At 38.0% G+C, this 26,689-nt stretch overlaps 6 protein-coding genes and 4 long non-coding RNA genes across 20 annotated transcripts; 5 read left to right on the top strand and 5 right to left on the bottom strand.

Moving 5' to 3' along the window:
• The first annotated feature begins 85 nt into the window (after positions 1-85).
• Positions 86-1,617, top strand: LOC124350696 (proline-rich protein 3-like). Its single transcript, XM_046801504.1, has 3 exons — positions 86-296; positions 382-966; positions 1,037-1,617. Exons 1-3 carry the CDS (start codon positions 276-278, stop codon positions 1,502-1,504), a joined length of 1,074 nt encoding a protein of 357 aa, XP_046657460.1. The 5' UTR covers positions 86-275; the 3' UTR covers positions 1,505-1,617.
• LOC124350863 lies at positions 543-10,517 on the bottom strand. Of its 2 annotated transcripts, XR_006921199.1 has the most exons (3): positions 10,425-10,507; positions 639-737; positions 543-605 (listed from the first exon to the last, which is right to left on the bottom strand). It is a non-coding gene; the product is annotated as an uncharacterized LOC124350863 (long non-coding RNA). The 2 variants fall into 2 exon arrangements; XR_006921200.1 differs by lacking the exon at positions 639-737 and having other exon boundaries at positions 10,434-10,517.
• Positions 4,062-6,426, top strand: LOC124350912. The gene is made up of 8 exons (XR_006921272.1): positions 4,062-4,439; positions 4,506-4,657; positions 4,712-4,896; positions 4,961-5,133; positions 5,207-5,375; positions 5,499-5,566; positions 5,630-5,662; positions 5,726-6,426. It is a non-coding gene; the product is annotated as an uncharacterized LOC124350912 (long non-coding RNA).
• LOC124350710 (annexin A7-like) lies at positions 7,442-11,386 on the top strand. Of its 3 annotated transcripts, none has more exons than XM_046801525.1 (5): positions 7,442-7,844; positions 8,351-8,398; positions 9,958-10,166; positions 10,252-10,737; positions 10,808-11,386. In XM_046801525.1, the coding sequence occupies exons 3-5, from the start codon at positions 10,146-10,148 to the stop codon at positions 11,273-11,275; spliced, it is 975 nt and encodes a 324-aa protein (XP_046657481.1). In that variant the 5' UTR covers positions 7,442-7,844; positions 8,351-8,398; positions 9,958-10,145; the 3' UTR covers positions 11,276-11,386. The 3 variants fall into 3 exon arrangements, with proteins under 3 accessions (XP_046657481.1, XP_046657480.1, XP_046657482.1); XM_046801524.1 differs by having other exon boundaries at positions 9,749-10,166; XM_046801526.1 differs by lacking the exons at positions 7,442-7,844; positions 8,351-8,398 and having other exon boundaries at positions 9,633-10,166.
• LOC124350795 (protein spaetzle-like) lies at positions 8,785-9,650 on the bottom strand. The gene is made up of 2 exons (XM_046801623.1): positions 9,593-9,650; positions 8,785-9,519 (listed from the first exon to the last, which is right to left on the bottom strand). The coding sequence occupies exons 1-2, from the start codon at positions 9,608-9,610 to the stop codon at positions 8,926-8,928; spliced, it is 612 nt and encodes a 203-aa protein (XP_046657579.1). The 5' UTR covers positions 9,611-9,650; the 3' UTR covers positions 8,785-8,925.
• A 288-nt stretch (positions 11,387-11,674) lies between the features above and the next one.
• Positions 11,675-16,593, top strand: LOC124350856. Of its 7 annotated transcripts, none has more exons than XR_006921189.1 (8): positions 11,675-11,763; positions 12,063-12,179; positions 12,778-12,947; positions 13,025-14,670; positions 15,614-15,712; positions 15,804-15,921; positions 16,146-16,312; positions 16,377-16,593. It is a non-coding gene; the product is annotated as an uncharacterized LOC124350856 (long non-coding RNA). The 7 variants fall into 7 exon arrangements; XR_006921188.1 differs by having other exon boundaries at positions 12,751-12,947; positions 13,030-14,670; XR_006921183.1 differs by having other exon boundaries at positions 12,751-12,947; positions 16,388-16,593.
• Positions 16,594-17,299: 706 nt separating this feature from the next.
• On the bottom strand, positions 17,300-18,836 carry LOC124350886. Its single transcript, XR_006921241.1, has 3 exons — positions 18,745-18,836; positions 18,329-18,445; positions 17,300-17,785 (listed from the first exon to the last, which is right to left on the bottom strand). It is a non-coding gene; the product is annotated as an uncharacterized LOC124350886 (long non-coding RNA).
• Positions 18,837-19,121: 285 nt separating this feature from the next.
• On the bottom strand, positions 19,122-23,068 carry LOC124350711 (proline-rich protein 1-like). Of its 2 annotated transcripts, none has more exons than XM_046801527.1 (5): positions 22,663-23,068; positions 22,109-22,156; positions 20,341-20,758; positions 19,770-20,255; positions 19,122-19,700 (listed from the first exon to the last, which is right to left on the bottom strand). In XM_046801527.1, the coding sequence occupies exons 3-5, from the start codon at positions 20,359-20,361 to the stop codon at positions 19,233-19,235; spliced, it is 975 nt and encodes a 324-aa protein (XP_046657483.1). In that variant the 5' UTR covers positions 20,362-20,758; positions 22,109-22,156; positions 22,663-23,068; the 3' UTR covers positions 19,122-19,232. The 2 variants fall into 2 exon arrangements, with proteins under 2 accessions (XP_046657483.1, XP_046657484.1); XM_046801528.1 differs by having other exon boundaries at positions 20,341-20,549.
• LOC124350793 (protein spaetzle-like) lies at positions 20,857-21,726 on the top strand. The gene is made up of 2 exons (XM_046801622.1): positions 20,857-20,914; positions 20,988-21,726. Exons 1-2 carry the CDS (start codon positions 20,897-20,899, stop codon positions 21,579-21,581), a joined length of 612 nt encoding a protein of 203 aa, XP_046657578.1. The 5' UTR covers positions 20,857-20,896; the 3' UTR covers positions 21,582-21,726.
• Positions 23,069-24,741: 1,673 nt separating the features above from the next.
• On the bottom strand, positions 24,742-26,505 carry LOC124350803 (GTP-binding protein SAR1-like). Its single transcript, XM_046801632.1, has 6 exons — positions 26,345-26,505; positions 25,988-26,037; positions 25,802-25,921; positions 25,673-25,738; positions 25,375-25,607; positions 24,742-25,304 (listed from the first exon to the last, which is right to left on the bottom strand). Exons 2-6 carry the CDS (start codon positions 26,028-26,030, stop codon positions 25,188-25,190), a joined length of 579 nt encoding a protein of 192 aa, XP_046657588.1. The 5' UTR covers positions 26,031-26,037; positions 26,345-26,505; the 3' UTR covers positions 24,742-25,187.
• Between the last annotated feature and the right edge of the window lie 184 nt (positions 26,506-26,689).

Raw genomic sequence — 26,689 nt, 5'->3', positions numbered from 1 at the left:
TGGTTTACACCCCGGTGGTTTCTGCTATAAAAGTTGTACTCCAATGGGGTAATATTTTGACCAAAGTTATTTTGTTGTTACAAAAAGAGAAGTTAATATGGATCAAGGACACCACATCACCAGTGAAATGGAAATTGGTTTAGTGCAAGGAAAGAACTGTTGACTGCAAAGCATGGCGCGCTATAAAAACCTTTGGGTATGTTTGAATCAGCATCAGTCGAAAGCTGACAATCACCCAAACAACTTTGAAAATTGCGGATCAGAAAAATTTTGAGATGTTGAACATAAAAACTGTGGTAAGTTCAACTCCAATTAGCGCTCAATGATCAATTAAGTGTTAATATAATTAATAACAGTAGAAATTCTCGTTAAAAAATCTAGTTGTGTTTGGCAGCCGTGTTGGTTGCAGTAATGGCCGAGCCTGAACCTCAACATTACCCCAATACTTTCTTTCCTCCACCAACTTCTTACCCTAAACCAGAATACCCCGAACGAGCTCCAGCGTACCCCAAACCTTCCTATCCTACTCCAGCACCAGCCTATCCAAAACCAACTTACTCTACTACACCTGCCTACCCCAAACCAACTTACCCTACTACACCAACCTATCCAAAACCAACTTATCCTACTACACCAACCTACCCAAAACCAACTTACCCTACTACACCAGCCTATTCAAAACCAGCTTATCCTACTACACCAACCTACCCAAAACCAACTTACCCTACTACACCAGCCTATCCAAATCCAACATACCCTCCTCCAGCCTACCCAAAGCCAGCATATCCTTCACCAGTGCCAACTTATTACCCCAAGCCATCCTATCCCCAACCTGCATACCCTGCACCTTATAACCAAAAGTACGAGAGCGAATACTGTGACTCTCGCAAGGCCCCCAAATGCTCGAAAAACGGCACTCTGACCTTTTGCCTTGAGGATTCTGAATACCCCGAGAAAGAAGTCAAGGTAATCTGAAGGAAATTTTAATTCTTTAAGTTCACTATTCTTAATGGAATATTTGATTATATACCCATAGTACGCCATCGATTACGACCCTATTATTTTGAAGAAATATGCTGATGTTGCAGAACAGTCGGCTGACAACTTGGTCGATGGTCTGACATCTTTAGCCGAGAAACATTTCGACTATTCTGATTACCACGGCAACACCTTCGAAAAGGGCAACTGGGTTGGTGGTGAAGGATACATCTGCCCCAGTGATGTCCTTTACGCCCGCCCTGTCCGCGCAATCAATGCCGAAGGTGAGTGGCGCGTCATCGTCCAAGAAATGGCCTGGCCCGGATACACTCAGACCCAGCGCACCGAGACTTGTTTGTTCCCCGGCTCATCTTGCCGCACGTTGGCACCTTGCTATCAGAGCAAATGCTTGCAAAAATATGTCTACCAGCGGATGCTTTCCTTTGATCCATGTGATCCCCAGAAGGGAATCTTCATTGACATCTACAAGTTACCATCGGCCTGTTCGTGTCACATTTCAGCTTAAATTCTTACGAATCAGTAACGATCCTTCAACATCCCTCTTCCAAATTTTAACAATGGATACTTCATAACGAAAATAATTTAAATAATTTGAGGTCTGATAAATAAAATCAGTTTATTTATTCATTATACTAGTAATCTTGTGCCAGTTGTAAGCTAACGTAACGGAAACATAAGAATTTGGTACGTTAATGATTTTCCAAGGCAACGTGGATTCGTGTTTTTCGTAAGCGATTTGGACTTCTACTTTTCCCGTCGTTCGACTTTACTTCGAAAATAAACCCATAACTTATCCTAACCTCACCTTTTACCGATTTTCACGGTGGTAAATACCAAAGTTAGTGATTTGATTTGATTTATGGAGTGGTCGATGTTGCAACTTTTGGCACGGGCTCCACTCTTTAGCCGCGAGGATCTCCAGCACTCCTCTCGCGGCCGCGGGGCTGGGGGTTCCAGAGGGGCACCCCAGCGGGCTCGAGTCACGCTCTGGAGGTATCCTCGCTACATCCGTTCCGGTTGTATCGGCATAGTTAGTGGCAGTTAGTTTTTTTTACAGAGTGGTCGATGTTGCAATTTTGGAGTTGCTGAATTTTTTTCATTTTGATTGAATTACTTCCCACCCAATTTACATCTTGCCAGTGAATCGTCTCCTTGTCATTCTCCTTTTGCCAGTTAAATTTCTTTTTGCTATAAACGGGGGACAGGCAAATAGAACCCTACGAAAAAGGACTACTTTTTATAAACATTCAAAGCGGACCTATTTCTCCGCCCCAAAAAGCCAATTTTATTTAAAAAAAAATGTTATTAATAATATAATCGTGACCCTTTATATACTTTGCCAGCTGAAATCAACATGAGTGAAATTCACACATTGCCGTTTGGTTAATTATAAGTTAGTTGGCCGATTCCGTATTTATTATTTCATGAACATATTCCTCTTGGTTTTAACCATGAAGTTCATTTTTTACAAAATGTCGTTTTCACTTCACAGTTGTGGTAAATTTAAAAAATTTACAAATTTCCGTGCTTGCTTCGCCATTTTTTTTATATTTTTCTCCCCCGTTGACATCTTGCCCGTCAATCTCATTTGTTGCCTTGTTAATTTTCTTCTTGCCAGACCTTTTTCGTTTATTGGTCACTTTTTTTCATTTATTCATTGGAGTGGCGGAGATTTTTTATTTGCAATTGATTTGATTGATGTTTTATTTTGATTCAGAGTGATTTAAATTTTTCCCTCTGTTGACATTTTGCCAGTCAAACTCATTGTCGACTTGTTGCCAGTTAATTTTCTTCTTGCTAGACTATTTTCGTTTTTTTATCACTTTTTTTCTTTTTTTTCGTTTTAAGTTGTAGAGACTTTTTTATTTTCAATTTATTTGAATTGCGTGATATCTTGATTAGCCTGTTCATTTCTTGTCCGTAGTTTATTTATTACCCAATATTCGTTGCCTGCCCGTCGATTCGTCGCCTGATATTCCGCCTGATATTCTGTCTGCTCCTCGCTTAATATTAGTGTTAAAGCTATTCGTCTTTTCCCCGAAATTTTTGTCTGTTTTCGTGCGTAATCAAACAGTTTAATTTAAGAGGGGTATTATTGTCTTTTGATTAGTTACCCGTCACTCACGTTTTTCCGAGTTGCAATTGATTCAATTGCATTGTGTTTGACCATCTAATTCGTTTTCTTCTGTATTTTTTTCTTATACGTTATTTTTCGGGGTTTTATTATTAATTTTAAGACTGGAATTGCTGCCTTTTGATTTGTTACCGGTCACTAACGTTTTTCCTAGTAGCAATTGAGTCAATTTCATTATATTAGACCGTGAAGCAAATTTTCGTTTTCTTCTGACTTTAATTTTTATTATCCGTTAATTCTAGGGTTTTTTATTATTAATTATAGGAACAAAATTTTTCGCGAAATAGTAGATATAGTAGCCGTAGTGTTAGTTAGACCCCGACAATGAAGACCCGCTTTATTATATTTAAGCGAACTTCTTTCTCCTTGAAATGTACCTATCCTCCCTTTTAATTCTATGTTCCATAAAAAACTTTGAAATAAATTCCGATCACAACAATTTTCCTTGTGAGAAACGGAAAAATCATATTTCAATGAGTTTCTGGCTTTCTGCCACCTTTTATATACTTTGCCGTAGCTCAAACCGTGGTGAGTGAAATTTACATACTGCCGTCTCGTTATTTATATGTTAGTAAGCCGATTTTAGTCTTTATTATTTGGTGAACACATTTCCCTTTGTGTTAAATATGAAGTTCATTTTTTACAAACGTCATTTTTGCTTAACAGCTATCGTAGGTAAAAAAAACAAACGAATTTCTGTGTTCCCTTCGCTACATTTTCTTCCCTAGCTCGATCCCCCCCTTCAGCGACTCAGCCTCCCCTCTTGCAACTCGAGGAATTTCCCTTGAGGGTAAAGAACCCAAAACAGGTAGAAACTCTGGGAGCCAATCAGCGCGTGAGCACAACTTTTTTTAGCTCCGCCCAAGAGGCTTATTCTTTTATAGTATAGGATTATTAATTTCTTTATTCTTAATTGATTAGTGTTTCGTAAGGAAAATGTGTTAAAGATTAAAAATCAAAAGGCGAGTATTAAAAACGGGCTTTACAGAATAGCACATGTCAAAATTGATTGATATAAAGAATTCGGTTGAACCTAAAAACACATATTTCGGTTATGAAGACCACGAAAGAAATTATGTATCCAGCTAGGAGGACGTAAAATGCTCCGGTGAAATTCTTCAAAGTGATTTTTGTGCTATTGCTTGATATTTTCTGCTGCTGCACTTTCTTAGACTCACTCAGACACTTGACGACATTTCGGCGATTTTGCATGTCCCGACGAGTCCACAAATCGATCAGTCCAGCTCCGTGCAACTCCATGAATCTAGATCAACGTTAAGGACCGAGTATAGTTAATCACGAGGAGGTATGTGAATATTTTGTGCATTTTTCGTTCGTTTGTGATTACCCTTTCGTGATTAATTTGGTGTAGGGACTATTCTTTTTCAAAATCCATGCCAGCATCGCGAACGAATAATCGAATTCTTTGGCTATCGCGAGATGACACTTTCCCGTTTTCTTGTAATCTTCATCGATGGCGTTCAACATCACAAAAATACCCTTGAATTTCAAGTGCAGAAAGAAGTAATTATTTATCTATTATGAATTTCATCTTTAAACAAAAATGTTTGTTTCCAGATAGAATCAGCGGACTGACAAACGCGCAATGAAGTATCTTACGTCACCTTACTTGTAAATAAACGTAAGATCCCGTTTTAACCAGGTCAATGCAATCTTGTTCTGTCTCGCAGCGGGATTTCGGATTAGATCGTAATTTATCGCCCAACTGTTTGAAGACACCTTCTGTTGCAGCCTATGAAAATGTAACAACAAATTTATTACACAACTCTTTCCGTCAACTTTTTCCACCTTTCGTGTTAATTACAGAAAGGACCATATCTACACCGTATCCCCTATCAACGACGAGCAAAACATCTGGTTTTACGACGAGATCCTTGAGGGAATCAACCAACGCATAGGCGTTGGGTCCCAGGATAAAAGAAGTTAGAAGGCTGTTATAGGCACAAACAAGGACCAAAGCTGCCAGACACCAAGAACCGGTAAGAAAATAAATTGCATTTTGCTTTTTCGGAAAGTAGCCACCTGTATAAGCACATTTTGTATTTCGCATAGATCTTTATTTAATTCTGGCTGAAATATTTAGCTCACCTTGACTGAAGAGAACCTTGATCATTTCAAAGAATACTTGACCAGTAGTCAATGGAACGGGAGAAACACTTTCGTAATATATAACTCTATCATCATCTGATGACCTAAACCAATTAGTTGGGCGAATGAAAAGGTAAATCGCTGCGGTCATAATCAAAATTGCAATCAACAACAACCCGATCCAAACCTGCACCAACAATACCTGTTAGTTTCAATATTATGTAATAATGCCGATTACATATTAATTTACCCAAAGCTGAAAAGGTTTTACAACAGCAGCCATATTAACTGTGGATTGTGGCATTGGCATCAAGAGGACAGACGGTGCGTACATGAATCCTTCTGAGAAATCTAAAATGGCTAAACGTTTTGATGTCATTATCATAGGTCCTATTACTACGTCACATTTCTAAAGAAGAGGTATTAAACATTTTAGTCTTTGTGATCACCATATCCCCAAAATATTGATCAATATTACTCCAGCTGAAATGTAGTAAGCGAGGCCTGGAAGATCATCACTTTCCCTGTCAATGCGGGTGTCGTTGACCTGTAGAACCGAATAACTGCCAATCGAGTCGTTTTTCAATTACATTCGTTTATTAAGGTACGACGCAAATGAGACTTAGTATAACTTACGTAAAATTGTAGCGTTGAGAAAGCACATCGAGCGTTTCCGGTCCTACACCTTCCGCCTTAATAACATGACCACTGGCGTTTCTAGTTGAGCACATGATTACTGAAAACTAAATTTCATGTCAATTAGTTTGTTTTAAAGACTGATAAATTTCAAGATGGTGTAACCAACGTACCGGTGTCAGGGTCCCGAAAACAATATGTTGTCCGTTTAGCGCCGTCACTTCCGCTCCCAGAGGAAGAAACAGTTTCGCCAGAATTAAAAAGAACATCAAGAGAAATGAGACTTCTTTCATTTTTTAAAACCTTGCAGTTTCTGTGAAAATGCAACTTGAAAGGAGCGTAGACCTTTTCAAGACTAAAAGTTGTTTACTTGTGTGATCGTCGGAAATGTGGCTCCTTTTCTTATATACGGTACGTTTTGTTTTTCCCTCCAAAACATCACATCTTGACGATCCTTCAGTTGTCAGGGCAACTTGCTACATCAACAAAAGGCTATTTATGTGAAAATGTCAACTGCGTATGTCAACAGGTAAAAGACACCTGTAATGAATATGTATATGCATAGTCTCAAGTCTCAACTCTCAAGAACATATAGGATATATACATTTATATAGCTGCAATTCCTCTTTTTATTTCAAATACGCTTGTGGGTTTAGTCGAGAAGGTATAGTTTAAGATAAAACAAACACCAAAAAAACCAAGGAACCCAAAAAAACATAAACGACATGGAAAGTTTTAGAGTCAAAACCTGTCGGAACAATTAGCTTAGTGCCGGTGATTGAGAAACGGTGCTAGTAATAATTTCAGTGCACGTCAGCAGTAAAATGTTTTGCCGATGGTGTCAATGTTATCAAGACTACATGACGAGCGAGAACGTGGATATTTCGGAAGTCTCATATCAACGAATTTGTTCGATAAGAAAGATACGCACTCCTCATGAAAAAATCAAAAATGCCATCTGTATTAATGCAGAGACATTCGTTGTTGGTCGGGACTTTTGGTATTTTAAAGCTTTTTTCCCCCCTCCGAGCTCTGACATAAAATATGTCAATCAAAATGTTCAGTTGTCAGGATAACATGACAACAGCAGAACGAATTTTAAAGTTCTTCAAGAAGATAAAAATCGAACGTGCGATTGGTGCGATGACCGCGATGAACTTCGCATGACCGCATCACAAATGTATACCCAGTATTAGACTACCAGTCTAACAAGTAGCAGCATGCATGTCAGACTAGATGAGATCTTCTCTGTTTGAATTGAATAGCAGAATTGTTTCGTATGTGTAGCTACACTGCCGGTCTTAAATTTAATCGCAGATGCTGAGATGCATCAATACTGAGAATCCTCCCTGACTGAATTATCCAAAAAACCCATATATAATTTTTCCCATATTATACAAAATTTTTTTGTTTATCAGACATAATTCAGACTTAAAAATTATGAAGTTTTTGATAAAAAAGCAAGAAGAATTTGTTTTTCTAAAGTAAACGATAAAAGTTTTGTTTTCGTGGGTTTAGTCAGCTGACGACAAATAGCCTACTAAAAAGTTAGAAACAAAAGAGTGTCATCATGGCGGTGATGAATGAGAGAAACTGAAAGTGACGTGTAGCTTGTGGTCCGTAGGCATCCACTGTTTCATTTCATTTGTTGGATAAAAAAAAAGTAAACAGTTCAGTGTAATGTTACAAAGTTTATTTTCATGTAAGCATAAAGTCGCATAAAGTACGATTAAGGCTCGAAAAGTTTCGACTGCTGAATCGAAGAAAGCATGGTGAAAGTGTAGAGTATTAAAGGCTGGTTGCATAAGAAATGGACAAAGGATTTCATTTTAAATACTGTGAATAGTGTAGGTGTATGAAAATATTTGTTGGAATTAAGCTGTGTCCATGTTATCTCAAGTGGGGTATATTCATTGTGGTTGGAGTACTGCCTCTCAATGTTGATGAAAGATCAGAAGTTTTGTTGGTGAGTGTAGCCCGGTGTAGCCTGTATATAGGGTCTGCGTCTGCCCATTTAACTTTATTTTATCATATCTCAGAATAAGCTTTTAATCAGAATAACCTCAGAATAAACTCAGTCATTTGTCTTCTATCATATCTTTTATTGATTTCCTTCCTTGTGAAACGGGTTCTACCAAATTTTTGTGTAAAAACATTTGCTGGAAAATCTTATGGAATAGTTACCAGTTAGGCCTACCTACCTGGTAAATCTATGATGGGCTGCTTCCTTTGTTATTTTGCTACATACTAGAAAAATAAAAATAAAAAAATTGTATTTGTAAAAAAAACCCTGATAGTTAGGCATCACAGCTATCATGCTTTAGATAATTTTTTCACTGGGCAAGTGAGAGATTTTAGCTTTTTTTACACAGCTATTTTCATTGTTTTCTTAATTGACTACAGTTTTTTTAATGTGTGGAATTTCTACAAAAAATCCCAAACAATATAAACTAATCAAAATGTTATTTGCAGGATAGATGTGCTGTGTGGACTTCACTATGGTGAAATGTATTAGCCAAGGTATGTAAATTTACATTTATCTAAGATCTTTTCTAAGATTCTCTCCGTGCAAGAATTATCAGCGCACTTGAATTGTGATGCAAATCGAAATAAAAACTCACCAGCACTTTTCCAATTACGAACAGCCTTCTCTGTTAGCGTTTATTAGCCCTCCCAATGAGAATTTTTGAGGTTTAGAGCAATCCGTTCGTGCCACATTTTAAAAAATGGATTATGTTCTATTAGACAAGCGATTAGTATCTACTACCCTAAAAAAGTTATCCCATTCCATATTTTATATTTGAATAATTTTTTCGGAAATTTTACCCTTTCAGTTTGGATAGAGAATTAGAGATTCAATCTAGAACATTAATTTAAACTTTTTTAAATAAGATTTTCAAACCTTGACTTTTAATTAACACTGTTTATTTTTCGGTTATGTAAAATAATTTAATTGATTATGTGTAAGTATTTGGTTAGTTTTCCTTTGCTCTTGATCATGTGCCACTACTCAATACGATGGACACAGTTTTAGTTGATGCGTTTTTTTAAAGGTGGAAAGCTCCGACAACGCAACCGCACGATCCGGGCAACTTGAATTTTTCAATGGCGAAAGGGAAAGCGTAGTCGTACGGGTTGTAGACCAAAAAGCGATGGAAAATATTTTTCTGGACGCATTTTGACTCGTAGCAGGACGGTACCAAGGGGCAGGTGGCACCCACGACCACGTCGCATTCTTCAATTCGAGCGGTTTGCGTGTACTTGATGCCGTAAGACTCGACGCCGTTGACGATGGTCCGCCACTTGCCGTCGACATTGATGGCCCGGAAAGGACGGATGTAATCGGTGGAACTTGGGCAGAGATAAGATTCGTCGTTCAACTTGTCCAGTCCGTCGACAGAGTTCTCAGTGTTGGCCAGTTTGTCCTTGTAGAAAGCCAAGATGGCCTGGTAATGTTGGTCCAGGGCTTGTTGCACTTCATGTTGGGGATATTCAGAGTCTTCCAGGCACCAGGACTTGGTCGTGTTTTTGGCGCAGTGCGGAATCTCGACGTACTCGTACTTTGGCTGAGCACCGTAAACAGGTGGTCTGTAGTTCGGGTCTGGCGAGCAGAGAACTCCGACCGTCAAAGAAGCAAAAATCTATAAGAAGAATTAACGCATTTAGTAGAGCATTGTTTTTAATGTATTTGAATGTTGATGTGAATATCTTTACCATGAATTGAACAGACATCGTGATGCTGAGTCTCGTAAGATGTTCTATTTGCTTTGCTTTTCTGGTAACAACTAATTCAAACAAGATGAGACCGCGCCTTTATATACCAAACATGTTTCACATTGCCAATAGAGTAAGAGCTCTTTTTTTTTTAAGTTTCCGATTGACTAGGCAATTTCGTCAATAGAGATTGAAGTGGAAATTGGGTAGACCACAGCTCAACTATGCGAAATCCAAAGTCACTCAAACTGAAACAATCAGTCCGACATTAGACGTTTTGGTTTACACCCCGGTGGTTTCCGCTATAAGACTTGTACTCCAATGGGGTAATATTTTGAACAAACTTATTTTGTTGTTACAAAAAGAGAAGTTAATATGGATCAAGGACACCACATCACCAGTGAAATGGAAATTGGTTTAGTGCAAGGAAAGAACTGTTGACTGCAAAGCATGGCGCGCTATAAAAACCTTTGGGTATGTTTGAATCAGCATCAGTCGAAAGCTGACAATCACCCAAACAACTTTGAAAATTGCGGATCAGAAAAATTTTGAGATGTTGAACATAAAAACTGTGGTAAGTTCAACTCCAATTAGCGCTCAATGATCAATTAAGTGTTAATATAATTAATAACAGTAGAAATTCTCGTTAAAAAATCTAGTTGTGTTTGGCAGCCGTGTTGGTTGCAGTAATGGCCGAGCCTGAACCTCAACATTACCCCAATACTTTCTTTCCTCCACCAACTTCTTACCCTAAACCAGAATACCCCGAACGAGCTCCAGCGTACCCCAAACCTTCCTATCCTACTCCAGCACCAGCCTATCCAAAACCAACTTACCCTACTACACCAGCCTATCCAAAACCAGCTTACCCTACTACACCAGCCTATCCAAAACCAGCTTACCCTACTACACCAGCCTATCCAAAACCAGCTTATCCTCCTCCAGCCTACCCAAAGCCAGCATATCCTTCACCAGTGCCAACTTATTACCCCAAGCCATCCTATCCCCAACCTGCATACCCTGCACCTTATAACCAAAAGTACGAGAGCGAATACTGTGACTCTCGCAAGGCCCCGAAATGCTCGAAAAACGGCACTCTGACCTTTTGCCTTGAGGATTCTGAATACCCCGAGAAAGAAGTCAAGGTAATCTGAAGGAAATTTTAATTCTTTAAGTTCACTATTCTTAATGGAATATTTGATTATATACCCATAGTACGCCATCGATTACGACCCTATTATTTTGAAGAAATATGCTGATGTTGCAGAACAGTCGGCTGACAACTTGGTCGATGGTCTGACATCTTTAGCCGAGAAACATTTCGACTATTCTGATTACCACGGCAACACCTTCGAAAAGGGCAACTGGGTTGGTGGTGAAGGATACATCTGCCCCAGTGATGTCCTTTACGCCCGCCCTGTCCGCGCAATCAATGCCGAAGGTGAGTGGCGCGTCATCGTCCAAGAAATGGCCTGGCCCGGATACACTCAGACCCAGCGCACCGAGACTTGTTTGTTCCCCGGCTCATCTTGCCGCACGTTGGCACCTTGCTATCAGAGCAAATGCTTGCAAAAATATGTCTACCAGCGGATGCTTTCCTTTGATCCATGTGATCCCCAGAAGGGAATCTTCATTGACATCTACAAGTTACCATCGGCCTGTTCGTGTCACATTTCAGCTTAAATTCTTACTCGACCCTTCAACATCCCCCTACCAAATTTTTACAATGGATACTTCATGAACGAATATTATTTAAATAATTTGCTGTCGGATCAATAAAATGAGTTACACTAATATTAGTTCTTTATTCTTAATTGATTGGTGTTTCATAAGGAACTGTGTTAAAGATTAAAAATCAAAAGGCGAGTAGCCCTATTGAAAACGGGTTTTACAGAATTGAACATCAATATTGATTGGTATAATAAATTCTCAAATCCAACACTTCTGTGGTTGTGGCCTCAAATTCTTGGTTATTAATACTAATACTATTATTCAAATTGATTTACCGAAAATTAATTTTTTAAATAATTTTTTAAAACCTACCTTGTTCATATTCATGCAACCCTGCCCATTGCCCACTCCCCCTCAATTCAGTGCAAAAATAATGGCCGTCTGGTGCGTTGATTGTTGTGATGGTGAGATGACAAACAATTCTCTTTCTCAGTTTTTTGGTAATTTGTTTTTTATTGTTATGATTATTATCACTATTAGAATTAGAGTAGCTGTCTATCGGGTTATTGCATTTTGCTATAAAACTCCTCAACCAACTTGAAAATGAAGAAAGAATCTTCAGAATGGATGTAAAGCCAGTTATCTCTAAAGTAAAGTAGAGGTTTTCATGAGAGATGGTATTGGTCTTGATTGTTATTGTTGGCTTAGATGAAATTTAAATGGTTTTACTGTTTTAATTAACAGATAACAAAACATTTAGCTAATGATTCTTCTTGCATTCTTGACTAAACGTTTTCAGACAACTGCAGCTGAAGTTTTCGTGTTCCCTGAGTGTTCTTGGCATTGAGAGATGGAATGGTCCCATTCAACATTACAACCTGTGTCTTTCATTCTCCCAGGAATTTTTATTTTCAAGGTAGTTATTTTGACCAATGTTTCTTTTTATTACTGTGAAGTTTAAGATGGTATGTGGTATAATTAGTTAAGAAACTTTCCTGAAAGGTATGTGGTTTTGCAATCATCGTTGAGTGGATTGTTTTGAGGTTGTTCCCATGTCAGATAAAGAAAAATCCTAGCTCACACCCCTCTAAGAAGAATAGACTAGTTGCTGTTTCCCTGTCTGTAATATGAAAGTGGACAATGAAATGCTCTCAGTAGAGGAATTAAAACTCATGTTACATTTGTATAGTAAACTGATAAATGGTTAGGATGTAATCCGCACCTGCATTGAACGCTTCGGAAAGCCGATTCCTTTTTTAAAATTCAATTATCAGTCTAAAATTTCTTATTATTTATCTGTGGAAATGTAACGAGGACTGCAATTTTCGCTTTGTCTTTTGTTTTGTTCGTTTAAATATCATATCAGGGGCTCAACAAAACTTATTTTATTTTACTCTCCAGCTGTGTAGTATTTTAGGGCTTATAATATTTAATAGTTTTACAAGTTAATAAAAAAAATTTGTTTGTATTCGTGGATAAAAATCTAGAATCATATCCTAAAGAGTAGTCTCCAGTTCAACAGCAGCTGCCGATAATGGTCCTGGGAACTTACTCGCCCGTTTAGTGCGTCGATTCGCCAATTATTTGTTTGGCCGATTGCATCGCTTCGGACTCCAACATCACTGCAATGAACCGAAATTGTGGCGCTCTTTTGTTGCCGGAGTGACAAAACATATCCTGCTGGGTAAAATTCCATTAGAACTTTTTTTTTTTTTTTAAACTCAAAGATTTGAATTCTCATTTAATTTTATTGCTGCCCAGTTGAGGATCGTGAATCGAATCATTCGATCTGCTGAAGAATATCTCGGTTCTCTCGAATGACCCAGCGCAACAACTCACAGATTTCGTCCAGGATCAACTCGCTTATCCAATCCCGCCATTTTGGGATCCAGCGAAGAAAAATTTGACTTCCCAGCTGAATTAATGTCGTACCAAATGAGATCGTTGTCGACCATTCGACATCAGGTGCTACTGTTCCAATCGATCTGTCGGACAGTATTCCGGCTTAAAAGATTCATTTCTCTTTGTTATTGTTTGAAATTTCCGTGAACTTATTTGTTATTTTTGTTTTTGTTTTTTTTTTGTCTGCTCTTCGTCTTGTTGTGAAGCGCCTAGAGTAGCATATCTGAGAAAGCGTCGGACAGTTGGCGTATTGGCCCAGCCGAAGCCGCTGGAGAAAGTGAGATTGGCGGCGATCGTGCGTCCAAGGCCAGTTTTAGTGATGGTAAGTCGGATAACGCTGCCGTTATTGTTGTCATAAAAGGGGAGATTTGTGACTCCTGCCCCTCCCCCCCCCCTGTTAATTTCGTCATCAGAAACAAAAATGATTTCCATTCAGGGTTCGCCATCTCTCATACCGGTCAGTTACAGGCTTACAGCAGTAGTCAATGGCTTACAACGAATTGTTTATATCAAGGTTTCTCTTTTCTTTTAAATGCGACGATGCATTAATGTTAGTAGTTGTGTGATTAAGAGTTAATTGGAGAAGTATTGGGTTAGTACATGCATGTTTTTAAATGATAACAGACATGGGGAACAGTGAGAAACAATATGGAGGAGTAGATAACGGCCCCGGGGATTTTCTTTATTTTTTATAAACAATTGGGGCCACAGCCATTAAACAAAGGTCACACATTGGATTGTTATCATGAAATCCTTATGGGTTGGTTGCGAATGTTGTGAAATGTTTCAATTTTGAAAACATGGCAGTAGCTTATTGGTTACAGCTTAAAACTGTTACGATCGAGTTCCATGTTCGAATTTAGTTGAAGAAAGTCCAGGGTAAGTTCAAGGCCTGTTTAAAGAGAGTAGGAGCAGACATCGTCCATAAAAATAATTTTAGTTGAATCGATTTATGACGTGTTATTCACTCCCATGAGCGTGATTGCATTTGTTGTTTAAATGTTTAATTAGCTACAGTACCATAACAACAAATGCGTAGCAGAGAAGAAGTTATTGTGAGAGTGTTTAGTGATTGAACCCTAGTAGTGTTAGTAGTTGTGGGTGGCTAGTTTTTAGTGTTTCATTCTACGCGAGTCACGTAACTATTTCAGTCCTCTTCATTCTCTAGTGTGGTGTTGGCAATAGAATACGTGTGCCGGACTTAAGTCTGGGCTTTCTTGTGGGTAGTGGGATTCGTAGGATTTCATCTTCTGCTTGTTAAGTTCGTTTTAGTCCCTGATGCGATGAACTTTTTTGTTTTTATAAGGCAGCAGAAATCAATAAATGTGTAATTAATAATAATTAGTGCCTTGTTTGTGTTTGTTTTTACTTTTCGGTTGAGTGCGTGAGTGTTGCAGGATGCAGACATTGAAGATTGAACACCGTTTGGAGTTTAGTGTTTGCAGTGTTTGGCTGTTGGTGATGTCGGTTTCTTAATCATGATTATTTAGTGAAGAGAATATTACGTAAGTATCGATGTTTCTTATCCTATTCCTTTGTAATTTCAATAAGCGTCAATGACTTAAGGCGGAAATTATTTTCAAACTATTTAAAAACGTTTCTTCCTCCCAGCGCTAGATGTCTTACTTTTGCCTTATTTGCTGTATTTATTTTGAATAACTTTTCACATTTCTAAAACATTTATTGGCAGTTGCTGTTAGGTAAATTTTAGTGAAAACTGACAGTGACTGAAACAGCAAAAAAGCTCACTTGTTAGATTTTTGAAAAATTACTTTTTTTTTCTACTTCCGGTTTTCTTATTTCAGTCAGTAGTTCAGTAAATATTCTTACTTATGCACAAAAGAACCACATATTCGTGATCCTCGTCCAATTTGTGGTAAAGTTCATGTTTTGTTTTGTACCTACGAGTACTTCCGGTTTTGAGAATAATCCTGAGTTCAGGAAAATTCTCGATTTTGGCCAAATTTTGGATTTCGTTTAAATTACACGTAATCGACCCCAATTTTCACGGAGATCACGAATATTTGGTTAATTTTGACGGTAGCTTAATGGTTAAGGCGCTATCGCTTACTTCCGGTATACTTCCGGAAAATTTACATTAAATTAGCAAGTGAGCTTTGTTCTCTGTACTGCTCTCAAGATCGAATGCTTGGTTTTAGCGAACAAAAATGTGCTTTTCAAGTTTTGTGAGCATCTTAAGATCAGTTCTTCAAAAGTTAAAATACTGAATTTTGAGACGTGTCAAATAGATGGCGTCATGGCGTGTTGATTATTGTGTTGCCAGTTATGGGCTTATGGCGTTTTGCTGTCAAAAGTTACGCTATCTTTTCTTCGAAAATTACCAGTGAATTCATATGTAAATTCGAGTGATTTCATCTGTTACTTGTCGGTGATGTGTTCTATTCCGGATATATGTTGAATATCCTTAATTTTTTCATCAACTTACAGTCTGAGCCCTGAGGAAACGTGAAAGTCGTGCAGCCTACCGTCAACTATTTTGTTCGAACTCATTGTATTCTAACTGAATGTGCCATCGAAATGATACAGGTAACAACCAACACTAGCTTTATTACATTATTGCTGAAGCAAATAATGCTCATACTGCTCTACAAATACAATTCTTCTCGTGTTTTATTAGGATTCATCTTAATTATCGGCTGTTTCTATTGGACTTGCTAGATCACCAACCACAGCATGGACCAATCTCTCATTAGATCTTCTAGAGAACCTTGGATAACTGATTGGTGGTTTCATGTGTAAGTTCACTTGTCATTTCACTTAACTTTCTTTGTTGCAGTCTAATATGTATTTAAAGTGATGATCTGCACTTATGTCTATCTAATGTTTAAGAGACAATTTCCAGGGTATACTGATAACTGTTTAGTTATTCTTTTAGATCATAGACATCAAGTACATTGATGACACAAATTATAAACAAGGTGACTTATTATTATTTTTATTTACATTTTCTAAATTTCAGGTTTATAAATTCAAGGCATGACAGACTTTAATGAGAAATCATGTCCTTTCAAGAAAAAGACAAGGACTATACAGTCAACAAGGTCTCTTGTTTGCTAACCGGTGGCTGCTACCCTTGAAGCTTGATTCTCCCTTTTTACTTCCTTGCACAGGCCCTCTTGATTTGAGGTATTGCCTTATGTTGCTGCAATCTTGTTTGAATATTATTGTCATCCAAATAAATGTTCATTAGACTGCTTACAGGGTAATCCTTCGCTACTTGTCATGGACTTCATCCAGTGGTGCCTGCCTGCCTACCTGGTGAAAATCAATGAGAGAATGCTGTGATTCAAGAGAATGCTTTTAAATTGTGTAGTTGTTAGATTAAATTACAAGTGCATATCTGGGCTCCCTTCTTTTCTGTGGCCCCGTTTCCCTAACTAACCACTAACCAACGCCCGCCGGTGGTCACTCACCCGCTGTGAAACCAGGAGGAGGGGAGGGCTCTGGTCGAACGGGGACTTGGAAGGCGCATGATCCGATGAAAACTTTTGGAGGGTCATGAGTCTAACCCAGAAGCCTAGTATGACTACATCTCCCCGGAAAAACTTGCCTCGTACTTCTCTCTTCTTCTCGGTCCAGATACATATCTCTGGGGGCCGTAGACGTGTCCTGTAACAGCATGTGCGAGTTAAAACAAAGCAACCCACTACCCAATGAAACAAAAAGCCATGGTTTATGTTTTGTGGAAATCTCCGTCAGTCAAGTTACAAATTTTTCTAATATTCAACAACTCGCGTAGAATTTTGCATCTAGTCTACTGGTGCAAATAGCAATCCTATGTGTTTGGTAGAGATGGTTGTTTAAAAAACAAACGATGGGGTGTTCTTACTTTTTAGTAGAAAAAAAAAACTCACCATTGTTTGTTTTTTAAACACCCATTTTCTTAACACATAGGATCGCTATTTGCACCAGTAGACTAGATGCAAAATTCGACAGAAGTCGATGTGTAACTTGACTGACGCAGATTTCCGCAAAACTAAACCATCGCTTTTTGTCTCATTGCCGCAGCGGTGGTGGCGGGTTGCGTTTAAACTCGTGCAGTAGTAAACCGTCTTGAACCTGACGCTCTGTTTATTGAATTTTTTGTACATTTATAAAAAATAAATAAACTAGTTTAATGTATAAAATTTGTATTTATTACAGACATAGGGTTCAACATTGGTTTATGTGGTTTAGGGTACAAATTTGAGGGTTGGTAGATGTATGTTTGTGGGGTCTGAAGAATTGGAAAGAATAAGTTTGTGGGGTTTGGAGACTAATTAGTGTGGATATGTTTGTAGGGTTATAGATTAACTGATTTTTTTACCAAACTTGAAATATCCCCCTCCAACATCCTCCGCTATCCTTTCCCAATCCCGAAAACATGTTTATTATTTGTTTGACATAAACATCCCCATATTTCTTTTTTTGTTCCTTCTTAACATATTAACGGTAAAAACTACATTGACGACATACTGCCAATTTAATAAGATAATAAAATTAATAATGCAACTTCGGTAATCAGCACCAAGGAACGACCAATTGAATTAGAAAGATCCATCACCAGGCTGCAACAACGTACCACAGCGGACAGCAACTACGCGAACATACACGATAAACCTGTAAACGAAATAAAATGAATTAATCTTCACCATCAAAGGAAATGCAGTCTGAAAAAAACAAATTAATGACACTTTATGTGGTTTTAGTTAAACCAAATATTCTGAAAACAATATCTGATAGCTATTGTTGAAACAAAAACAAAATGTTTGATTTAAACTATGACAAAGAAGAGAAGCTAAGACTTAAACTGGATGTTAACCCTGCTTTAAAAAAATCAATTACCATCTAGCAGTGAATTCTCATGTGACGATAACAAAAATGACACAAGTAGAATTATAGCTTAACTATGAAACCTCTCAGTGTCAGTTGGCAAGCTTTTTGAATTTCATATTACAGACAGGGAAATAGCAACTAGTCTATTCTTCTTAGAGGGGTGTGAGCTAGGATTTTTCTTTATCTGACATGGGAACAACCTCAAAACAATCCACTCAACGATGATTGCAAAACCATATACCTTTCAGGAAAGTTTCTTAACTAATTATACCACATACCATCTTAAACTTCACAGTAATAAAAAGAAACATTGGTCAAAATAACTACCTTGAAAATAAAAATTCCTGGGAGAATGAAAGACACAGGTTGTAATGTTGAATGGGACCATTCCATCTCTCAATGCCAAGAACACTCAGGGAACACGAAAACTTCAGCTGCAGTTGTCTGAAAACGTTTAGTCAAGAATGCAAGAAGAATCATTAGCTAAATGTTTTGTTATCTGTTAATTAAAACAGTAAAACCATTTAAATTTCATCTAAGCCAACAATAACAATCAAGACCAATACCATCTCTCATGAAAACCTCTACTTTACTTTAGAGATAACTGGCTTTACATCCATTCTGAAGATTCTTTCTTCATTTTCAAGTTGGTTGAGGAGTTTTATAGCAAAATGCAATAACCCGATAGACAGCTACTCTAATTCTAATAGTGATAATAATCATAACAATAAAAAACAAATTACCAAAAAACTGAGAAAGAGAATTGTTTGTCATCTCACCATCACAACAATCAACGCACCAGACGGCCATTATTTTTGCACTGAATTGAGGGGGAGTGGGCAATGGGCAGGGTTGCATGAATATGAACAAGGTAGGTTTTAAAAAATTATTTAAAAAATTAATTTTCGGTAAATCAATTTGAATAATAGTATTAGTATTAATAACCAAGAATTTGAGGCCACAACCACAGAAGTGTTGGATTTGAGAATTTATTATACCAATCAATATTGATGTTCAATTCTGTAAAACCCGTTTTCAATAGGGCTACTCGCCTTTTGATTTTTAATCTTTAACACAGTTCCTTATGAAACACCAATCAATTAAGAATAAAGAACTAATATTAGTGTAACTCATTTTATTGATCCGACAGCAAATTATTTAAATAATATTCGTTCATGAAGTATCCATTGTAAAAATTTGGTAGGGGGATGTTGAAGGGTCGAGTAAGAATTTAAGCTGAAATGTGACACGAACAGGCCGATGGCAACTTGTAGATGTCAATGAAGATTCCCTTCTGGGGATCACATGGATCAAAGGAAAGCATCCGCTGGTAGACATATTTTTGCAAGCATTTGCTCTGATAGCAAGGTGCCAACGTGCGGCAAGATGAGCCGGGGAACAAACAAGTCTCGGTGCGCTGGGTCTGAGTGTATCCGGGCCAGGCCATTTCTTGGACGATGACGCGCCACTCACCTTCGGCATTGATTGCGCGGACAGGGCGGGCGTAAAGGACATCACTGGGGCAGATGTATCCTTCACCACCAACCCAGTTGCCCTTTTCGAAGGTGTTGCCGTGGTAATCAGAATAGTCGAAATGTTTCTCGGCTAAAGATGTCAGACCATCGACCAAGTTGTCAGCCGACTGTTCTGCAACATCAGCATATTTCTTCAAAATAATAGAGTCGTAATCGATGGCGTACTATGGGTATATAATCAAATATTCCATTAAGAATAGTGAACTTAAGTATTAAAATTTCCTTCAGATTACCTTGACTTCTTTCTCGGGGTATTCAGAATCCTCAAGGCAAAAGGTCAGAGTGCCGTTTTTCGAGCATTTCGGGGCCTTGCGAGAGTCACAGTATTCGCTCTCGTACTTTTGGTTATAAGGTGCAGGGTATGCAGGTTGGGGATAGGATGGCTTGGGGTAATAAGTTGGCACTGGTGAAGGATATGCTGGCTTTGGGTAGGCTGGAGGAGGATAAGCTGGTTTTGGATAGGCTGGTGTAGTAGGGTAAGCTGGTTTTGGATAGGCTGGTGTAGTAGGGTAAGCTGGTTTTGGATAGGCTGGTGTAGTAGGGTAAGTTGGTTTTGGATAGGCTGGTGCTGGAGTAGGATAGGAAGGTTTGGGGTACGCTGGAGCTCGTTCGGGGTATTCTGGTTTAGGGTAAGAAGTTGGTGGAGGAAAGAAAGTATTGGGGTAATGTTGAGGTTCAGGCTCGGCCATTACTGCAACCAACACGGCTGCCAAACACAACTAGATTTTTTAACGAGAATTTCTACTGTTATTAATTATATTAACACTTAATTGATCATTGAGCGCTAATTGGAGTTGAACTTACCACAGTTTTTATGTTCAACATCTCAAAATTTTTCTGATCCGCAATTTTCAAAGTTGTTTGGGTGATTGTCAGCTTTCGACTGATGCTGATTCAAACATACCCAAAGGTTTTTATAGCGCGCCATGCTTTGCAGTCAACAGTTCTTTCCTTGCACTAAACCAATTTCCATTTCACTGGTGATGTGGTGTCCTTGATCCATATTAACTTCTCTTTTTGTAACAACAAAATAAGTTTGTTCAAAATATTACCCCATTGGAGTACAAGTCTTATAGCGGAAACCACCGGGGTGTAAACCAAAACGTCTAATGTCGGACTGATTGTTTCAGTTTGAGTGACTTTGGATTTCGCATAGTTGAGCTGTGGTCTACCCAATTTCCACTTCAATCTCTATTGACGAAATTGCCTAGTCAATCGGAAACTTAAAAAAAAAAGAGCTCTTACTCTATTGGCAATGTGAAACATGTTTGGTATATAAAGGCGCGGTCTCATCTTGTTTGAATTAGTTGTTACCAGAAAAGCAAAGCAAATAGAACATCTTACGAGACTCAGCATCACGATGTCTGTTCAATTCATGGTAAAGATATTCACATCAACATTCAAATACATTAAAAACAATGCTCTACTAAATGCGTTAATTCTTCTTATAGATTTTTGCTTCTTTGACGGTCGGAGTTCTCTGCTCGCCAGACCCGAACTACAGACCACCTGTTTACGGTGCTCAGCCAAAGTACGAGTACGTCGAGATTCCGCACTGCGCCAAAAACACGACCAAGTCCTGGTGCCTGGAAGACTCTGAATATCCCCAACATGAAGTGCAACAAGCCCTGGACCAACATTACCAGGCCATCTTGGCTTTCTACAAGGACAAACTGGCCAACACTGAGAACTCTGTCGACGGACTGGACAAGTTGAACGACGAATCTTATCTCTGCCCAAGTTCCACCGATTACATCCGTCCTTTCCGGGCCATCAATGTCGACGGCAAGTGGCGGACCATCGTCAACGGCGTCGAGTCTTACGGCATCAAGTACACGCAAACCGCTCGAATTGAAGAATGCGACGTGGTCGTGGGTGCCACCTGCCCCTTGGTACCGTCCTGCTACGAGTCAAAATGCGTCCAGAAAAATATTTTCCATCGCTTTTTGGTCTACAACCCGTACGACTACGCTTTCCCTTTCGCCATTGAAAAATTCAAGTTGCCCGGATCGTGCGGTTGCGTTGTCGGAGCTTTCCACCTTTAAAAAAACGCATCAACTAAAACTGTGTCCATCGTATTGAGTAGTGGCACATGATCAAGAGCAAAGGAAAACTAACCAAATACTTACACATAATCAATTAAATTATTTTACATAACCGAAAAATAAACAGTGTTAATTAAAAGTCAAGGTTTGAAAATCTTATTTAAAAAAGTTTAAATTAATGTTCTAGATTGAATCTCTAATTCTCTATCCAAACTGAAAGGGTAAAATTTCCGAAAAAATTATTCAAATATAAAATATGGAATGGGATAACTTTTTTAGGGTAGTAGATACTAATCGCTTGTCTAATAGAACATAATCCATTTTTTAAAATGTGGCACGAACGGATTGCTCTAAACCTCAAAAATTCTCATTGGGAGGGCTAATAAACGCTAACAGAGAAGGCTGTTCGTAATTGGAAAAGTGCTGGTGAGTTTTTATTTCGATTTGCATCACAATTCAAGTGCGCTGATAATTCTTGCACGGAGAGAATCTTAGAAAAGATCTTAGATAAATGTAAATTTACATACCTTGGCTAATACATTTCACCATAGTGAAGTCCACACAGCACATCTATCCTGCAAATAACATTTTGATTAGTTTATATTGTTTGGGATTTTTTGTAGAAATTCCACACATTAAAAAAACTGTAGTCAATTAAGAAAACAATGAAAATAGCTGTGTAAAAAAAGCTAAAATCTCTCACTTGCCCAGTGAAAAAATTATCTAAAGCATGATAGCTGTGATGCCTAACTATCAGGGTTTTTTTTACAAATACAATTTTTTTATTTTTATTTTTCTAGTATGTAGCAAAATAACAAAGGAAGCAGCCCATCATAGATTTACCAGGTAGGTAGGCCTAACTGGTAACTATTCCATAAGATTTTCCAGCAAATGTTTTTACACAAAAATTTGGTAGAACCCGTTTCACAAGGAAGGAAATCAATAAAAGATATGATAGAAGACAAATGACTGAGTTTATTCTGAGGTTATTCTGATTAAAAGCTTATTCTGAGATATGATAAAATAAAGTTAAATGGGCAGACGCAGACCCTATATACAGGCTACACCGGGCTACACTCACCAACAAAACTTCTGATCTTTCATCAACATTGAGAGGCAGTACTCCAACCACAATGAATATACCCCACTTGAGATAACATGGACACAGCTTAATTCCAACAAATATTTTCATACACCTACACTATTCACAGTATTTAAAATGAAATCCTTTGTCCATTTCTTATGCAACCAGCCTTTAATACTCTACACTTTCACCATGCTTTCTTCGATTCAGCAGTCGAAACTTTTCGAGCCTTAATCGTACTTTATGCGACTTTATGCTTACATGAAAATAAACTTTGTAACATTACACTGAACTGTTTACTTTTTTTTTATCCAACAAATGAAATGAAACAGTGGATGCCTACGGACCACAAGCTACACGTCACTTTCAGTTTCTCTCATTCATCACCGCCATGATGACACTCTTTTGTTTCTAACTTTTTAGTAGGCTATTTGTCGTCAGCTGACTAAACCCACGAAAACAAAACTTTTATCGTTTACTTTAGAAAAACAAATTCTTCTTGCTTTTTTATCAAAAACTTCATAATTTTTAAGTCTGAATTATGTCTGATAAACAAAAAAATTTTGTATAATATGGGAAAAATTATATATGGGTTTTTTGGATAATTCAGTCAGGGAGGATTCTCAGTATTGATGCATCTCAGCATCTGCGATTAAATTTAAGACCGGCAGTGTAGCTACACATACGAAACAATTCTGCTATTCAATTCAAACAGAGAAGATCTCATCTAGTCTGACATGCATGCTGCTACTTGTTAGACTGGTAGTCTAATACTGGGTATACATTTGTGATGCGGTCATGCGAAGTTCATCGCGGTCATCGCACCAATCGCACGTTCGATTTTTATCTTCTTGAAGAACTTTAAAATTCGTTCTGCTGTTGTCATGTTATCCTGACAACTGAACATTTTGATTGACATATTTTATGTCAGAGCTCGGAGGGGGGAAAAAAGCTTTAAAATACCAAAAGTCCCGACCAACAACGAATGTCTCTGCATTAATACAGATGGCATTTTTGATTTTTTCATGAGGAGTGCGTATCTTTCTTATCGAACAAATTCGTTGATATGAGACTTCCGAAATATCCACGTTCTCGCTCGTCATGTAGTCTTGATAACATTGACACCATCGGCAAAACATTTTACTGCTGACGTGCACTGAAATTATTACTAGCACCGTTTCTCAATCACCGGCACTAAGCTAATTGTTCCGACAGGTTTTGACTCTAAAACTTTCCATGTCGTTTATGTTTTTTTGGGTTCCTTGGTTTTTTTGGTGTTTGTTTTATCTTAAACTATACCTTCTCGACTAAACCCACAAGCGTATTTGAAATAAAAAGAGGAATTGCAGCTATATAAATGTATATATCCTATATGTTCTTGAGAGTTGAGACTATGCATGTACATATTCATTACAGGTGTCTTTTACCTGTTGACATACCCAGTTGACATTTTTTCAATAGAGTGATTCTCACAAGGAGATATCGGGATTCGATGGTCAAGATGATAACTTGAAAGATTCTTTTTTCAGCTAAGTGACTGGATGGCAAACTATAGTCAAGTAGTCAATAATATTCTAATGAAAACATTCTAGATAAACAAAAAAGTGAATGACTATTTTTGAATGGAAAATGAACTTCGACTTGTTATGTTACATTAAGCTTGAGAAGATATCCCCGGCCATAATTCCGGAATCACGGTGGATTTCAACACCTAGACCATCTTCTTCGGTAACAAACCATGACCGTCATTCTGTACCTAGTTTTCCCATGTTCGTCAATCAGTTTAGCGCGGACTAATTTCTAAGCCGCAGCTTTCCTGAAATCGAGTCAAGTAAATGTACTTAACACTGCAGAAGAACGAGCAGAGATGTTCGAATCTAGAATACGTTATTTTTATTTCTCGGTTTGTTTCCTGTGTGTATGATGTATATCATTTTATTTTTTCCTATTTCCCACGGAAACTTTGCAACCTCAGGGGACTATGGATTCAAATATATTGTTTTGATGTATAAGAAATTGAAGAAAACTTTGCCTAGTCTTGAATAAAAAGTCAACGTTAACAAGTAAAAAAATTTCTTTTTAAGATTTTTCAAAACGAAGGCACATAATGATACCACTCGCCTCTGTAATCAATCACCCAACTACAAGACAGCCAACGCGTCAATATAAACTAACAAATCATCTCAAGTGAGCAAAGTATCATGCAAAAATTGAGAATTAGTTGCAAACAATCCATGGGGGCGTACAAGAAGTATCAATTGCATATGATGGCAAACCATTCCAATATAATGAAATTATTGACAAGAATTATTGTAAAGGGACAGAAACCGAGAGCCGATATATTACTTTGCTGAATTTTCTCGTAATATGTTTACATACGAGAAAAGGAGGAGCGAGGGCAAAGAAGGGGAACGAATAGGAATCGTTTTGGATATTTTTTCGGTTAATATAAAACGTGGAAGATAAAGGGATAAGGAAGGTTGTGTTGATTACCCTCCCCGACTCGAACGTTGACGTACACCTCAGTCAATATACTGGGCTAGCCAGCGGAAACCTTCACCGTAGCCCTGACGCTTAAGGACTGAGCACATGAACAATTCTAAGGGCCGAGATGAAAGCTGCGAGCGCGGAGTTTTGCCCTAAAACAACAATTACGAGATGATAATTAAACTTGCGGTTAAAATCAGGTTAAAAATATTTCGAATGTACTTTTCCGGTAGTATTATGTAACTCGAAATAAGCTCGCAACTGGTCCTCAGAGGCTGCGCCAGGACGATCGATTTTATTGCCGAGAACAAGAATGGGGCAATGCCCTAGCTGTTCATCAGCTAAGAGTGAGAATAACTCGTTTTTACTTTCTGCAAAACGTTGAGTGTCAAAGGCATCGACAAGAAACACGATTGCATCCACAGCTGGGAAATAATCTTTCCATACTCGACGAGCTATTTAAAAAACTAATCAGACCATTAAGATATATGTTAAAACATGACAAACTTTAGCTCCCTACCTTGAGAATGGCCACCCAAGTCAAATGTAGTGAACTTCATATTGCCAATTGAGAGTTCTTCTGACGCTGTTGACCAAAATAAATCATTTCATATTACGAAGTTTTGAACAAAAAGGGGAGAAAACATACTGGGGTGAAGAGTAGGTACATGTTGAGCCATTCTATCATCCTTGAGCATGTGCAAAAGAGTGGTTTTCCCCGCATTATCTAGTCCAAGGAAAAGCAATTTTCCAGACTTCTTCCAAAGGCCTGTAAAAGATATAAGAAACTGCATTACTATTTTTATGAAAAAAATCAAGCTGAGACTGATCGTACCTAACATCCCAAGGACTCCAGTAAACCAATCCCAAACAAACATTGTGGATCTGGAAATAGATTGTGAAAAAGTCAATTCAATGGCACCTGTTAACTTGGATTCAACTCAATGTTACGGCTACTGGTATGCAAAACAAAAGAAACTTATGACTAAGGAAAGAAAATAAAAATGCCATAGGCAAGTAAAACGAAAGAATAAAAGGCGAATGATTTCCAGGTAAATCAAAATGAGGTGGCAGAAAAGGGAATGGCATTCAGATGCAGAAATTGCCAACTGAGATATCTGAAAACTGGGCCACAATACACAAATACATATACAACAACAATTTCGAACATAATGGAACACTTTGCACTCACTTTTCTGTCTACAACGAATTAATGGTGAAGACTATAATCGTAATTCAATCAGAATTACACCCCCCAACAGAATCTCGAGACTTGTAAAATGTTTGTGTGAACGCAATGACCAACGAAGGAATTTGCCCTTAGAGACGTCATCAGACGAGTCGGTGGCTCGGTGCACTGTTGTGACATCAACGATGAACCGTTGGCTCTTCTTCGCACCTTTTTATCTAAAAAAAACAAAATTATTTGAGCATATTTGAATGTGATTAAAGGTAAACGCATATTATTACATTTTTGGGAATGAAAAAATATTCTTTTGATTTTCGTTGGTTACGATTTAGTTAGACGGTTTGGCAA

The sequence above is a fragment of the Daphnia pulicaria genome, chromosome 7, assembly GCF_021234035.1.
Source record: "Daphnia pulicaria isolate SC F1-1A chromosome 7, SC_F0-13Bv2, whole genome shotgun sequence".
NCBI classification, from domain to species: Eukaryota; Metazoa; Arthropoda; class Branchiopoda; order Diplostraca; family Daphniidae; genus Daphnia; species Daphnia pulicaria.
The sequence above is the reverse complement of the archived record's forward strand: the minus strand, read 5'-3'. Positions and strand labels throughout refer to the sequence as shown.